The sequence below is a fragment of the Eleutherodactylus coqui genome, chromosome 6 (genome assembly GCF_035609145.1).
Source record: "Eleutherodactylus coqui strain aEleCoq1 chromosome 6, aEleCoq1.hap1, whole genome shotgun sequence".
Taxonomy (NCBI): Eukaryota; Metazoa; Chordata; class Amphibia; order Anura; family Eleutherodactylidae; genus Eleutherodactylus; species Eleutherodactylus coqui.
This window is the reverse complement of record NC_089842.1, coordinates 29,822,197-29,836,919: the sequence shown is the minus strand read 5'-3', so window position 1 is coordinate 29,836,919 and position 14,723 is coordinate 29,822,197. Positions and strand designations below refer to the sequence as shown.

The 14,723-nt window shown below is 44.4% G+C and overlaps 1 protein-coding gene across 2 annotated transcripts in view; it reads right to left on the bottom strand.

Annotated features, from left to right (window-relative positions):
- The window catches only part of LOC136631996 (phospholipase A2 inhibitor 31 kDa subunit-like), a 54,293-nt gene extending 40,311 nt beyond the window's left edge, over positions 1-13,982 (bottom strand). Inside the window, exons 1-3 of one of the 2 annotated variants that reach the window (XM_066606523.1) lie at positions 13,824-13,982; positions 249-365; positions 29-178 (exon numbers count right to left, since the gene is read on the bottom strand). In XM_066606523.1, coding sequence (XP_066462620.1) covers positions 29-178; positions 249-365; positions 13,824-13,878 — 322 coding nt within the window. In that variant the 5' untranslated portion in view covers positions 13,879-13,982. The remainder of the gene's footprint in view (positions 1-28; positions 179-248; positions 366-13,823) is intronic. The other variant, XM_066606524.1, reaches the window with a different exon arrangement.
- Between the last annotated feature and the right edge of the window lie 741 nt (positions 13,983-14,723).

Sequence of the window (14,723 nt, the reverse complement as noted above, 5' to 3'; positions counted from 1 at the left end):
TTCTCTTTCATGTTGACATGGCACTTACTGTAAAATCGGTTTGTGTTGCAATTCTTCCCCTCACAACAAGAAACATAAATTCTGATTGTAACATTTGGATCTTGAGTCATTGAGCCGTAACCACCACACAAGGCTGTATTGGCACAGGATTTATAGAGTGATTTGAAGTTTTTGTCTCCTGCAGAATAGATAATAGTATTACTCAAAGTGACAAAATCTAAATAAAAACATAACCAAAAAGTACTCACCATGTTTATAGATTTGGGAAGCAGTCATACATCCACCATTCCCAAGGCATTCAACCTCTGTTTCTTTACACACCGTGGAGTTTATAGCCAAGCATTCAAGGCATGTATCGGAAAAGGCTGGAAAATAAAAGTGGGACCTTTTAAGAGCGATTGTCCCTGGTCACATGGGCTTTATCTTAATTCCAGCAAGAGAAACCACGTTTTTTTAAGGGACCTTATCAGGGTCTAGTAAAATATGTTTGTATTTCTGTTTCAGTACTTCTGGCCTGGTGTCCCCCCCCCCCAACAGTAAAGGCCCATTTAGACACAACGATTATTGCTCAAAATTCGCTCAAAAGCCGTCTTTTGAGCGATAATCGTTGTGTGTAACTGCACTGACATCGTGCAGTTTTCATTATCCTGCCGCTCATCGTTGTCTTTCAGCTTACTGAGTCTTATCAGGGATTCACAGTGGGATATAGCTGATACCATTGTTTCAGCTGTATCCCACTCCCTGATAATCGGTTGAGTATGAAGAACAGAGCGGTCCAGCTCTGTTCTTCATACCTAGCACGGAGCGCTCGGCTGTATAACAGCCGAGCACTCTGTGCAGAAAACATCTGGATGCAGAAGACAAGTGGGGACACCCCGCTTGTCTTCTGCATCCTCCGCTGGCAGCGCAAGGTGATCGCTCATCTTGAGCGATCATCTTGCGCTGTAAATGAGACAAAGATGATCACTCAAAAGTCACTTGAGCGACATCTTTTGAGCGATTATCGTTGTGTCTAAGTGGGCCTTAATTCAGGGACCATAAAGCTTTCACTCCCTTATCAGTGTCTAGTTAAAAATGTTTATATTTCTGTTGTAGTATTCTTTTAAATGCAAACCAAATCACATCCATGTCTGTGCCTTGTCATAAGCATGAGTGTTTTAAGTGTGTATAGATATGCATGCCTATTTCTTTGTAGCCTGAAGAAGAACCCCAGGAGGTTCAGAAGTTCGGTATAACATCATGTATTTTTGTCAGCCATTAAAAATCATATCTACAAAATTACTTGGTTTCTCTTGCTGAGAACAATCACATTTTAAGGCCCATTTAGATGTAACATTTATCACTCAAAATTTGCTCAAAAGAATCTTTTGAGTGATGCTCATTGTGTCTAAACGCACGGATATCGTTCACGAGTCGTTGATCGCTAAATTTTAGTTTTCTAGAAGTGAGCGATCAACTCTTATCAGCAGAGCCCGCAGTTATCACAGCCGACTGTGCTGATAAGATTCTCTCTGCCTGTGTCCTGCTGTCAATTCACAGTGGGGCATGGGCAGTAAGCTCGGAGAACAATACAGCTGTTTGCTTATACAAAACAGCTGTATTGTTCTCGTATGGGTCGTGGTGGTGTTCCGCTCTGCTTGCATATCTCTAAATAGCTAATTAGCTACTATAAAGTATACAAAGATGATCACCAAAACTGTCACTCAAACTGTCGTTTGAGCGATTTCTTGAGTGATTATCAGTGAGTGTAAATGGGGCTTTACTCTGCTGGCTAACATGGTACCAAACCTTTGTTTTCATTATATCTTAATTCTTGTAACATCACATATGGTTTTCCCTCAAACCTCCTGTGGCCTTTTGTCCTCCTATTCATTTTATTGGGTTAGTACACACTAGTGATTACTCTGTGTGAGATAGAAAAATTGCAGCATGTCCTGTTTTTGGGCAAATCATCTATTATTTCCTATGTGAGGGTTAAAAAAAAAAAATCGCCTTTCACTGGCATGCCATATGAGCATGATGTGTTTTACAAGCACTTCCGTATTGCAACCATACACGTTTTTTTTCCAAATGCGTGAAAAATCAGTGATAACCCACGTGAAAAAAAAAAGTTAATCTGAAGCATATTGTACGTTTTTAAAGCAAAAACACATCGGACATTCAACAAAATCGTAGAGAAATTATAGGAAAGACTGGCAGATTTTCACTGAATGAAATCAAAAGCATCCGTGTAAATACAGTGTATTATATAAATGATGCAATACCATGGTATTGCATTATACTATATAACTGAACAAATGCCTAAGTTGTCACATAAAAAAAAAATGTTTCAAATCAAAAAATTTGTGCTGCTACATCTGTAAAACTTCAATTTAATAAAATATTATAATATTAATCCCACATGGTTAAATCTGTTAAAAAACAACACAATTGCCCTTTTTTGGTCATTTCATCTCCTAGAAAAAAATCAACGAAAAGCGGTCTAAAAATCGTATGTTCCCCAAAATGTAACCAGCACAAACTACAAGTCACCACATAAACAACAAGCCCTCACACAGCCCTGTCGATGGAAAAATAAAATAGTTACAGTAATTAAAAATATGGTGGCAAAATCTAATTTTTTATATAATTATTAGAGACTAGCTGATATACCCGGCTTCGCCCGAGTTAATTTGGTACTGGTGTTTATCTGATGTTCACACGGAAAATCTTATGAAGTCGTGGTTACTTTAGAGATACTGAGGAAAAACATATGTTCACCATTTTGCATAGTTCTCTGCGTTACCCAGGAAACACCACGTGGAGGCAACCATGCGACGTTTCCTTTATATAAAATGACATCAGGAAGTAAGAGAATTTGATTACGTACATAAAATTTGGACACTAAATTCTTTTGCGCTTAGAATTGAATAATCGAGTTGGGACCTATTAACTTTTCCTATTTATGACATAATCAATGCTCCTGCCAAATTTCCCGTTGCTATGACACCGGAAAGTGAAAACATTACATTCCGCATGTAAAATTTCGACGCCAATTCTTTTGCGCTAGAATTGAATAATCGAGTTGGGACCTATTAACTTTTCCTATTTATGACATAATCAATGCCCGTGCCAAATTTCATGTTTCTATGACACCGGAAAGTGAAAAAATTACATTCCGTACGTAAAATTTGGACGCTAATTCTTTTGCGCATAGAATTGAATAATCAAGTGGGGACCCATTAGCTTTTCCTATTTATGACATAATCAATGCTCCTGCCAAATTTCCCGTTTCTATGACACCGGAAAGTGAAAAAATTAAATTCCGCACGTAAAATTTGGACGCTAATTCTTTTGCGCATAGAATTGAATAATCGAGTTGGGACCCATTAGCTTTTCCTACTTATGACATAATCAATGCTCCTGCCAAATTTCCCGTTTCTATGACACCGGAAAGTGAAAAAATTACATTCCGTACGTAAAATTTGGACGCTAATTTTCTTGCGCATAGAATTGAATAATCGAGTTGGGACCCATTAGCTTTTCTTATTTATGACATAATCAATGCTCGTGCCAAATTTCCCGTTTCTATGACACCGGAAAGTGAAAAAATTACATTCCGCACGTAAAATTTCAACGCCAATTCTTTTGCGCTAGAATTGAATAATCGAGTTGGGACCTATTAACTTTTCCTATTTATGACATAATCAACGCTCGTGCCAAATTTCCTGTTTCTATGACACCGGAAAGTGAGAAAATTACATTCCGCACGTAAAATTTGGACGCTAATTCTTTGGCGCATGGAATTGAATAATGGAGTTGGGACCCATTAGCTTTTCCTATTTATGACATAATCAATGCTCGGGGCAAATTTCACGTTTCTATGACATCGGAAAGTGAGAAAATTAGATTCCGTACGTAAAATTTGGACGCTGATTCTTTTGCGCATAGAACTGAATAATCAAGTTGGGACCCATTAGCTTTTAATATTTATGACATAATCAATGCTCGTGCCAAATTTCCCGTTTCTATGACACCGGAAAGTGAAGAAATTGCATTCCGCACGTAAAATTGCGACGCTAATTCTTTTGCGCATAGAAATGAATAATGGAGTTGGGACCCATTAGCTTTTCCTATTTATGACATAGTCAATGCTCGTGCCAAATTTCCTGTTTCTATGACACCGGAACGTGAAAAAATTACATTCCACACGTAAAATTTGGACGCTAATTCTTTTGCGCATAGAATTGAATAATCAAGTTGGGACCCATTAGCTTTTCCTATTTCTGACATAATCAATGCTTGTGTCAATTTTCCCGTTTCTATGACACCGGAACGTGAAAAAATTACATTCCACACGTAAAATTTCAACGCCAATTCTTTTGCGCTAGAATTGAATAATCGAGTTGGGACCTATTAACTTTTCCTATTTATGACATAATCAATGCTCGTGCCAAATTTCACGTTTCTATGACACCGGTAAGTGAGATAATTAGATTCCGTACGTAAAATTTGGACGCTAATTCTTTTGCGCATAGAATTGAATAATCAAGTTGGGACCCATTAGCTTTTCCTATTTATGACATAATCAATGCTCGTGCCAAATTTCCTGTTTCTATGACACCGGAACGTGAAAAAATTACATTCCGCACGTAAAATTTCGACGCCAATTCTTTTGCGCTAGAATTGAATAATCGAGTTGGGACCTACGAACTTTTCCTACTTATGACATAATCAATGCTCGTGCCAAATTTCACGTTTCTATGACACCGGAAAGTGAGATAATTAGATTACGCACGTAAAATTTGGACGCTAATTCTTTTGCGCATAGAATTGAATAATCGTGTTGGGACCCATTAACTTTTCCCATTTATGACATAATCAATGCTCGGGCCAAATTTTAAGTTTCTATTGGAAAGTGACAGATTTAGATTCCATATGTAAAATTTGGACGCTAATTCTTTTGCACTAGAATTGAATAATCGAGTTGGGACCCAATTACTTTTCCTATTTTGGAGATAATCTATGCGTGTGCCAAATTTCATGTTTCTACGACATCGGGAAGTTGGAGAACTTTTGGCGAGTCAGTCAGTCAGTCAGTCAGTGAGTCAGTCAGTGAGTCAGTGAGGGCTTTCAGCTTTATATATATATATATATATGAGCGAACGTACTTGTCCGAGCTTGATACTCGTTCGAGTATTAGCGTGTTCGAGATGCTCGTTACTCGTGACGAGTACCACACGATGTTCGAGTTACTTTCACTTTCATCTCTGAGACGTTAGCGCGCTTTTCTGGCCAATAGAAAGACAGGGAAGGCATTACAACTTCCCCCTGCGACGTTCAAGCCCTATACCACCGCCCTGCTGTGAGTGGCTGGCGAGATCAGGTGTCACCCGAGTATATAAATCGGCCCCTCCCGCGGCTCGCCACAGATTTGTTCTGACATAGTTTAGGGAAAGTGCTGTTGGTGCGGGAGCTGCTATAGGGAGAGTGTTAGGAGTATTTTAGGCTTCAAGAACCCCAACGGTCCTTCTTAGGGCCACATCTAACAGTGTGCAGTACTGTGGAGGCTGCTTTTTGCAGTGTAGCACTTTTTTTTTTTTGTATATCGGCCGTGCAGAGCATTGCGCCCTGCAGTAATACTCCAGGGCCAGTAGTGGTGAGGCAGGGACAGAACACATATATTGTGAGGCAGGGACAGAAGACATATTGATTGAATATAGGCAGTGGGCCTTTGCAAAAACATTTGGGGAAAAAAATCTATTTGGGCTGCCTGTGACTGTCCTCAGTGTTCTGGGTCTGTGCTGGGTGTAGTTGTCCTCCCAATTCATACGCAGCCAGCTAAGTGTTACAGCAGGCTTGCGCAAAATTATTTCCTGGCGTTCCGTAAGCGAAGTCAGCCTCCAACCACAGGCCAATAAGCGGCACATTTAATTACAGCGTTCTGTTTCTGCACTACTGGTAATACACCATGCTGAGGGGTAGGGGTAGGCCTATAGGACGTGGACGCGGGCGAGGACGCGGAGGCCCAAGTCAGGGTGTGGGCACAGGCCGAGCCAGTGCGGTGGCCCGGGGTAGAGGCAGGGCCAGACCGAATAATCCACCAACTGTTTCCCAAAGCGCCCCCTCGCGCCATGCCACTCTGCAGAGGTCAAGGTGCTCTACGGTGTGCCAGTTTTTCACAGAGACGCCTGGCGACCGATGAACAGTGGTGTGCAACCTTTGTCGCGCTAAGATCAGCTGGGGAGCCACCACCACCAGCATGCGCAGGCATATGATGGCCAAGCACCCCACAAGGTGGGACGAAGGCCGTTCACTGCCTCCGGTTTGCACCACTGCCTCTCCCCCTGTGCCCCAACCTGCCACTGAGATCCAACCCCCCTCTGAGGACACAGGCACTACCGTCTCCTGGCCTGCACCCACACCCTCACCTCCGCTGTCCTCGGCCCCATCCAGCAATGTCTCTCAGCGTAGCGTCCAGACGTCGCTAGCGCCACTGTTTGAGCGCAAGTGCAAGTACGCCGCCACGCACCCGCACGCTCAAGCGTTAAACGTGCACATTGCCAAATTGATCAGCCTGGAGATGCTGCCGTATAGGCTTGTGGAAACGGAGGCTTTCAAAAGCATGATGGCGGCGGCGGCCCCGCGCTACTCGGTTCCCAGTCGCCACTACTTTTCCCGATGTGCCGTCCCAGGCCTGCACGACCACGTCTCCCGCAACATTGTACGCGCCCTCACCAATGCGGTTACTGCCAAGGTCCACTTAACAACAGACACGTGGACAAGCACAGGCGGGCAGGGCCACTATATCTCCCTGACGGCACATTGGGTGAATTTAGTGGAGGCTGGGACAGAGTCAGAGCCTGGGACCGCTCACGTCCTACCCACCCCCCAAATTGCGTGCCCCAGCTCGGTGGTGGTATCTGCGGCGGTGTATGCTTCCTCCACTAAACCACCCTCCTTCTCCTGCGCAACCTCTGTCTCGCAATCAAGATGTGTCAGCAGCAGCAGCACATCGGCAGCAGTCGGTGTCGCGCGGCGTGGCAGCACAGCGGTGGGCAAGCGTCAGCAGGCCGTGCTGAAACTACTCAGCTTAGGAGAGAAGAGGCACACGGCCCACGAACTGCTGCAGGGTCTGACAGAGCAGACCGACCGCTGGCTTGCGCCGCTGAGCCTCCAACCGGGCATGGTCATGTGTGACAACAGCCGTAACCTGGTGGCGGCTCTGCAGCTCGGCAGCCTCACGCACGTGCCATGCCTGGCCCATGTCTTTAATTTGGTGGTTCAGCGCTTTCTGAAAAGCTACCCACACTTGTCATACCTGCCTGGTCAGCGCACATTTCCGCAACTCCAACACGGACGCTGCCACCCTGCGGACCCTGCAACATCGGTTTCATCTGCCAGTGCACCGACTGCTGTGCGACGTGCCCACACAGTGGAACTCTACGCTCCACATGTTGGCCAGGCTCTATGAGCAGCGTAGAGCTATTGCGGAATACCAACTCCAACATGGGTGGCGTAGTGGGAGTCAGCTTCCTCAATTATTTACAGGAGAGCGGGCCTGGTTTGCAGACATCTGCCAGATCCTTGGAAACTTTGAGGAGTCTACCCAGATGCTGAGCGTGGATGCTGCAATCATTAGAGTCACCATTCCTCTGCTATGCCTCTTGAGAAGTTCCCTGCAAAGCATAAAGGCAGACGCTTTGCACTCGGAAACGGAGGCGGGGGAAGACAGTATGTCGCTGGATAGTCAGAGCACCCTCATGTCTATATCTCAGCACGTTGAGGAGGAGGAGCATGAGGAGGATGAGGAGGAGGGGGAAGAGACAGCTTGGCCCACTGCTGAGGGTACACATGCTGCTTGCCTGTCATCCTTTCAGCGTGTATGGCCAGAGGAGGAGGAGGAGGATCCTGAAAGTGATCTTCCTAGTGAGGACAGCCATGTGTTGCGTACAGGTACCCTGGCACACATGGCTGACTTCATGTTAGGATGCCTTTCTCGTGACCCTCGCGTTACACGCATTCTGGCCACTACGGATTACTGGGTGTACATAGTGCTCGACCCACGGTATAAGGAGAACCTTTCCACTCTCATTCCCGAAGAGGAAAGGGGTTCCAGAATGATGCTATACCACAGGGCGCTGGTGGACAAACTGATGGTAAACTTCCCATCCGACAGCGCTAGTGGCAGAAGGCGCAGTTCCGAGGGCCAGGTAGCAGGGGAGGCGCAGAGATCAGGCAGCATGTACAGCGCAGGCAGGGGACCATTATCCAAGGCCTTTGCCAGCTTTCTGGCTCCCCAGCAAGACTGTGTCACCGGTCCCCAGTCAAGGCTGAGTTGGCAGGAGCACTGTAAAAGGATCGTGAGGGAGTACGTAGCCGATCGCAAGACCGTCCTCGGTGACGCCTCTGCCCCCTACAACTACTGGGTGTCGAAGCTGGGCACGTGGCCTGAACTCGCGCTGTATGCCCTGGAGGTGCTTGCTTGTCCTGCGGCTAGCGTCTTGTCAGAGAGGGTGTTTAGTGCGGCTGGGGGAATCATTACAGATAAGCGTACCCGCCTGTCAACCGACAGTGCCGACAGACTAACACTCATCAAGATGAACAAAGCCTGGATTTCCCCAGACTTCACTTCTCCACCAGCGGACAGCAGCGATACCTAAACAATACGTAGGCTGTACCCGCGGATGGAAGCATCGTTCTCTATCACCATCCAAAACGAGGACATTTTTGCTTCATCAATCTGTGTATAATATTCCTCCTCCTCCTCGTGCTCCTCCTCCTGAAACCTCACATAATCACGCCGAACGGGCAATTTTTCTTAGGCCCACAAGGCTCAGTCATATAATTTTTCTAAACAATTTTTATACGTTTCAATGCTCATTAAAGCGTTGAAACTTTCACCTCAACCAATTTTTATTTTAACTGGGCTGCCTCCAGGCCTAGTTACCAATTAAGCCACATTAACCAAAGCGATTAATGGGTTTCACCTGCCCTCTTGGTTGGGCATGGGCAATCTTTCTGAGGTACATTAGTACTGTTGTTACAACAATTTTTGGGGGCCCTCGCCTACATAGTAATCAAATTAATTTTTAGCCCACCTGCATTAAAGCTGACGTTACATCAGCTGTGCTGGGCACTGCAATGGGATATATTTATGTACCGCCGGTGGCTTCCTGGCACCCACCCATGCTGTCGGTCCACACGGAGTTGTAACTGCATGTGTCCACTTCTAAAGAACCCCAGTCTGACTGGGGCATGCAGTGTGGGCCGAAGCCCACCTGCATTAAGCACGACATTACCTCAGCTGTGATGGGCACTGCAATGGGATATATTTATGTACCGCCGGTGGGTCCAGGGAGCCACCCATGCTGTCGGTCCACACGGTGTTGTAACTGCATGTGTCCACTTCTAAAGAACCCCAGTCTGACTGGGGCATGCAGTGTGGGCCGAAGCCCACCTGCATTAAGCACGACATTACCTCAGCTGTGATGGGCAATGCAATGGGATATATTTATGTACCGCCGGTGGCTTCCTGGCACCCACCCATGCTGTCGGTCCACACGGTGTTGTAACTGCATGTGTCTACTTCTAAAGAACCCCCGTCTGACTGGGGCATGCAGTGTGGGCCGAAGCCCACCTGCATTAAGCACGACATTACCTCAGCTGTGATGGGCAATGCAATGGGATATATTTATGTACCGCCGGTGCCTTCCTGGCACCCACCCATGCTGTCGGTCCACACGGAATTCCCATTGCGGAGTTGTACCTGCCTGTGACTATTTATAAAAAACCGCGGTCTGACTGTGGCATGCAGACACCTTGACAGAATGAATAGTGTGTGGCACATAGGTTCCCCATTGCTATGCCCACGTGTGCAGCTCCTGATGGCGGTGGCACAGGATTATATTTCTCATTGCTTCTGTACAGCATTGTGGGCTATCGCCCCGCCCCTTTTAAAGAGGGTCGCTGCCTAGCCGTGCCAACCCTCTGCAGTGTGTGCCTGCGGTTCCTCCTCATGGCAGATGCACTTATGAATAGGCATGAGGGTGGTGTGGCATGAGGGCAGCTGAAGGCTGCGCAGGGACAATTTGGTGTTTGCTGTGGACACTGTGTCCTGCGGGGGGGGGGGAGCATGTAACCCAGGAGAAGTGGCAGCAGAGTGTCATGCAGGCAGTGATTGTGCTTTGTTGGAGGTAGTGTGGTGCTTAGCTAAGGTATGCCTTGCTAATGAGGGTTTTTCAGAAGTTACAATTGTTGGGGGGGGGGCACTCTTGCCGCTATTGTGGCTTAATAGTGGGACCTGGGAACTTGAGATGCAGCCCAACATGTAGCCCCTCGCCTGCCCTATCCGTTGCTGTGTCGTTCCCATCACTTTCTTGAATTGCCCAGATTTTCACAAATGGAAACCTTAGCGAGCATCGGCGAAATACAAAAATGCTCGGGTCGCCCATTGACTTCAATGGGGTTCGTTACTCGAAACGAACCCTCGAGCATCTCGAAAATTTCGTCTCGAGTAACGAGCACCCGAGCATTTTGGTGCTTGCTCATCTCTAATAATTATATTAACTGTACTCATACGGACCCACAGGATAAAGACAACATGACATTTTTCTGCACAGCGAACGCTGTAAAAATACCCCATTTTGCCCAACTTTAAATGCTTAAACGTTTTCCGATACATTTTATTGGTAGGTTTACCCCTTGAGTGGTGGGTTTCTTACCCCCCTGTCAGACCCAACAGGGCAGGTTTTTTAAATGGTCTAATCATTTAATTCCAACTAATTTTGAAGTCGCGTTCCAAGAGCCATAACTTTTTCATTTTTCCATTGGCTCAGCCATGTAAGGGCTTGTTTTTTGCGGGACAAGTTGTACTTTTTGATGGCTCCATTTTGGGGTATATATAATGTATTACATAACTTTCGTAAAAAAATTTGTAGGGAGATTGGGGAAAAAGAAAGAAATTCTACCATTTGTTTTTTCGATTTCATTTTTACGGCGTTCAGTGTGCAGAATAATTAATGTGATAACATTCTCTGAGTCAGCATGATTCCGGCGATACCAAGTTTTTACAGTTTTTTTCATGTTTTGCTATTTTTGTACATTTAAAACATTTTTTTTTCTTAAAGGTTTGCTTTTGTGTCGCCCCATTTCAAGAGCCGTAATAATTATATTTTTCCATTGCCAGAGCTCTAGAAGGCCGTGTTTTTTGTGGGATGAACTCTAGATTTCATTTATCTAAATTTTTTTGAAGCATGTAAAATTTTGATCGCTTTTTATTCCATTTTTTCTAGAGGCAAGATTAACAAAATCTGTAATTCTGGCATGTTTTTTTATTTTTATTTTTCACTGCATTCTCTGAGCAGTATGAATAATATATTAAAGTCATTCTACAGGCCAGTACGATTATGCCAATACCAAATTGTAATAGTTTTTTTTCTTTTTCATGACTTTTTCACACTTAAAAAAAAAAAGTAATAAAAGTTAAAATCACCCTCCTTTTGCCATATCTATAATAAAAAAATCTAACTCCTAAAAGAAAAATACATATTTGGTATCACTGTGTCCGTAAATGTCCGATCTATCAAAGTAGCACATTATTTACCCCGCATGGTGAACGTAGTCTGAAAAAAAAAAAAGAATATTACAAATGCACTTTTTCAGTCACCCTATCTCCCAGAAAAAATGCAATAAAAAGCGATCAAAAAGTCGTATGTATTATAAATTAGCACTAACGTAAACTACAGGACATCCCACAAAAAATGAGCCCTTGCTCAAGTATGTCGACAGAAAAATAAAAAAGTTATTGCGCGCAGAAGATGCAGCAGAAAATAATTTAAAAAATTAAATGTCTTTGAAAATAAACCCAAGTACTACAGCAAAAAAAAAACTGTACAAGTTTGGTATCGCAGTAATTGCACTGACCCATAGAATAAAGTTATCAGGTCATTTTTGTTGCAGTTTGTGCGCTGTAGAAACAAAACACACTCTAAGATGGCGAAATGTCATTTTTTTTCATTTTACTCCACTTAGAATTTTGTAAAAGTTTTTTAGTACATTATATGGTACATTAAATAGCACCATTAAAAAATCCAACTCGTCACGCAAAAAACAAGCCCTCATACAGCGACGGCGATGGATAAATAAAGGAGTTATGGTTTTTTAGACGGGGGGGGGGGGGCGGAAGAAAAGAAAAAGGGGAAAAAAGAAAAAAAAGAGGCCGTGTCATTAAGGGGTTAAATAATGTACCAACCTCCTTCTCTGTGTCATTACGACGCAGGGATACCACATGTGTAATTTTATTTTTGATTTTTTACAAAGTAAAGGGAGACAAGTGTTTTTGTTTTTTATTTTCTTAATAATATTTTTTTCCTCTTTTTTTATACTTTTTTTTTTTGTCCCTTTAGGGGACTTTCACAGAGACCCATCAGGACCCCCTGATCTCATTCCGGGGGTCCAATGGTGACAGCACGTTACATGCTGCAGTCACATAGACCGCGGCATGTAAAGGGTTAACACAGCAGAGATCAGAGGTTTTCTCTGATCTCTGCTGTAAGAGCTGATGCCTGGCTGTCCTCTGACAGCCAAGCACCAGATCTCCCTGCCACAGAGACAATCGGCTTGCTTCTGACAAGCCCATGGTCTCTATGGCAACCTGTATACAAACTAGTGCAGGAGTTTAAAATTAAAAGCGGGAGATTGCCGACAGATCAGCAGTATCTCCCTGCTTCTTATTTTAAAATCCTGAGCTGTTTTATGAGGGACGGTGCAGGCAGAGCACAATGCCACAGCTTGCAGCTCCCATAGTGATACATAGCCCGGAAATCTTCCAGGCTATATCTCTATTGGCAGTGGAGCTCGTCCCGGGAAATTTCCGGGCGTGCCACTCAAGGGGTTAAATGGGGCACTTGAAAAATATAACTCGTCCCGCAAAAAACAAGTCCTCATGTACATATGTCACCGGAACAACAAAATGGTTATGATTTTTTGGAAGTAGGCATACCAGAACTGCAGAATGTGCCCTGGACGCAGGAGCATCAATGAAGGTCAGTCAGGAAAAGGTTAATAATGCATGATCCCCTTAAGAGTGATATGTTTTATATTGCACAATGCCCACAATGAACTACAATTCACCCCAAAGTACTTACCAGTAAGAGACACGCCCTGAAAACAATCATTATATTTATAGATTATTTTGGAGGGTGCGTCTTCCATACTATGTCACTCTTTCTTCAATTTATAGTGTTTTTTTGATACAGGAATTGCACCTCAAAATGAATATTTAGTGGGGCCCACTTTATTTATTTCTTACACTTCCTTTCCTCCCATGTCATACCTGGTTCAGCTTTATGTACTTCTTCCCCCCTGTGCCATACTTGGTTTAGGCTTATGTCCTTTCTTCCTTCTGTGTCACACCTTGTTCAATTATTTTCTTTTTTGCCCTTCCTTCTTGCCGTGTCATACCTGATTCAGCTTTATGTCCTCCTTCCCTACCACATCATACCTGGTCTAGTCTTATATCCTTCTTTTCTTCCAAGTAACAACTGGTTCAGTTATTTTGTTCTCCTACCTTCCCATGTCAGGCATGGTTTAACTTTATGTCCTCCTTCCCTCTCACGTCATACCTCATCTAGACTTACGTCCTTCCTCCCTCCCATGTCACACTTGGTTCAGTTCTTTTGTCCTTCTTCCCTCCCATAAGAAACCTAGTCTAGCTTTTTGTCCTTCCTTCCTCCTTTCTTACAGCTGTTTCAGCTTTTTGTCCTTCTTCCCTCCTGTGTCACCAGCATACTAAGCAATCCAAACTGTACTGGCTTTCATAACTCTCCCTAATGTATACTGACCTGAGCCCAACATGGAGCAGAAGACGATGAGGATAGCAGTAGAGAAGACATTCATCTTGACAACAGTTCCAAACGATGTGAGTGAGATAAAATCTTCACGTAGTGATCAGTGATGTCGTCTGGGCTTCTTATATACTCTTCTAGGATGCCGGAGCAGATACAGGGTGATGATATTTACCCAGGAGGCATTATTCCCCGTGGGGCTGGACTGTATACACATGGAAGCCAAACTGCCTCCGCTACTGAATTAAGACTGCTCGAAAATATTTACCTTGATCACCCACAAATTCCGCCTCTCTACTTGCATATAGCCAGTGGCATGAAGAATCCTAATTAACCCCTGTGAATGATTCTATGCTCCAGAGGCAGCAGAGAGAATATAGTAGTTGCTCCATTATCCTCAGTAATTCTTCCTTCTTTACCCACCATATAGCAATTAGACTACCGTGTTTCCCCGAAAATAAGACCCTATCTTATATTCATTTTTGCCCCAAAAGAGGTACAGGGTCTTATTTTCAGGGCATGTCTTCAACTTACCTAGCAGGTGCCGTCCAGATCCCTCCTGCTGGTCTCTGGCAGGCTTCCGTGCAGTCCTCAGTGCCAACAGAGCATCAATTGCTGGTAAACAGGTTTGAAAACCCCTTTAGCAAGCAATTGGTTCTCGAGCGCCGCAGCTCAGCTAACCAGAACGTTGGCGCTCAATGAACCAATTGCAGCGCTTCAATGCACTGCTGTGATTGCTTTATCGAGCTTGCGCAGTGATTGGCTGAGCCACAAGAGAACCAACCTCAGGCTTCTCGAGCGCTTTACATGGAAGGCCACCTGGCTGATTCTCACGGTGATTTGGAAAGGTCCAATAAATCTTTATTTAAGCTTTGGAGAGGGTACCTGAGCCTTTAG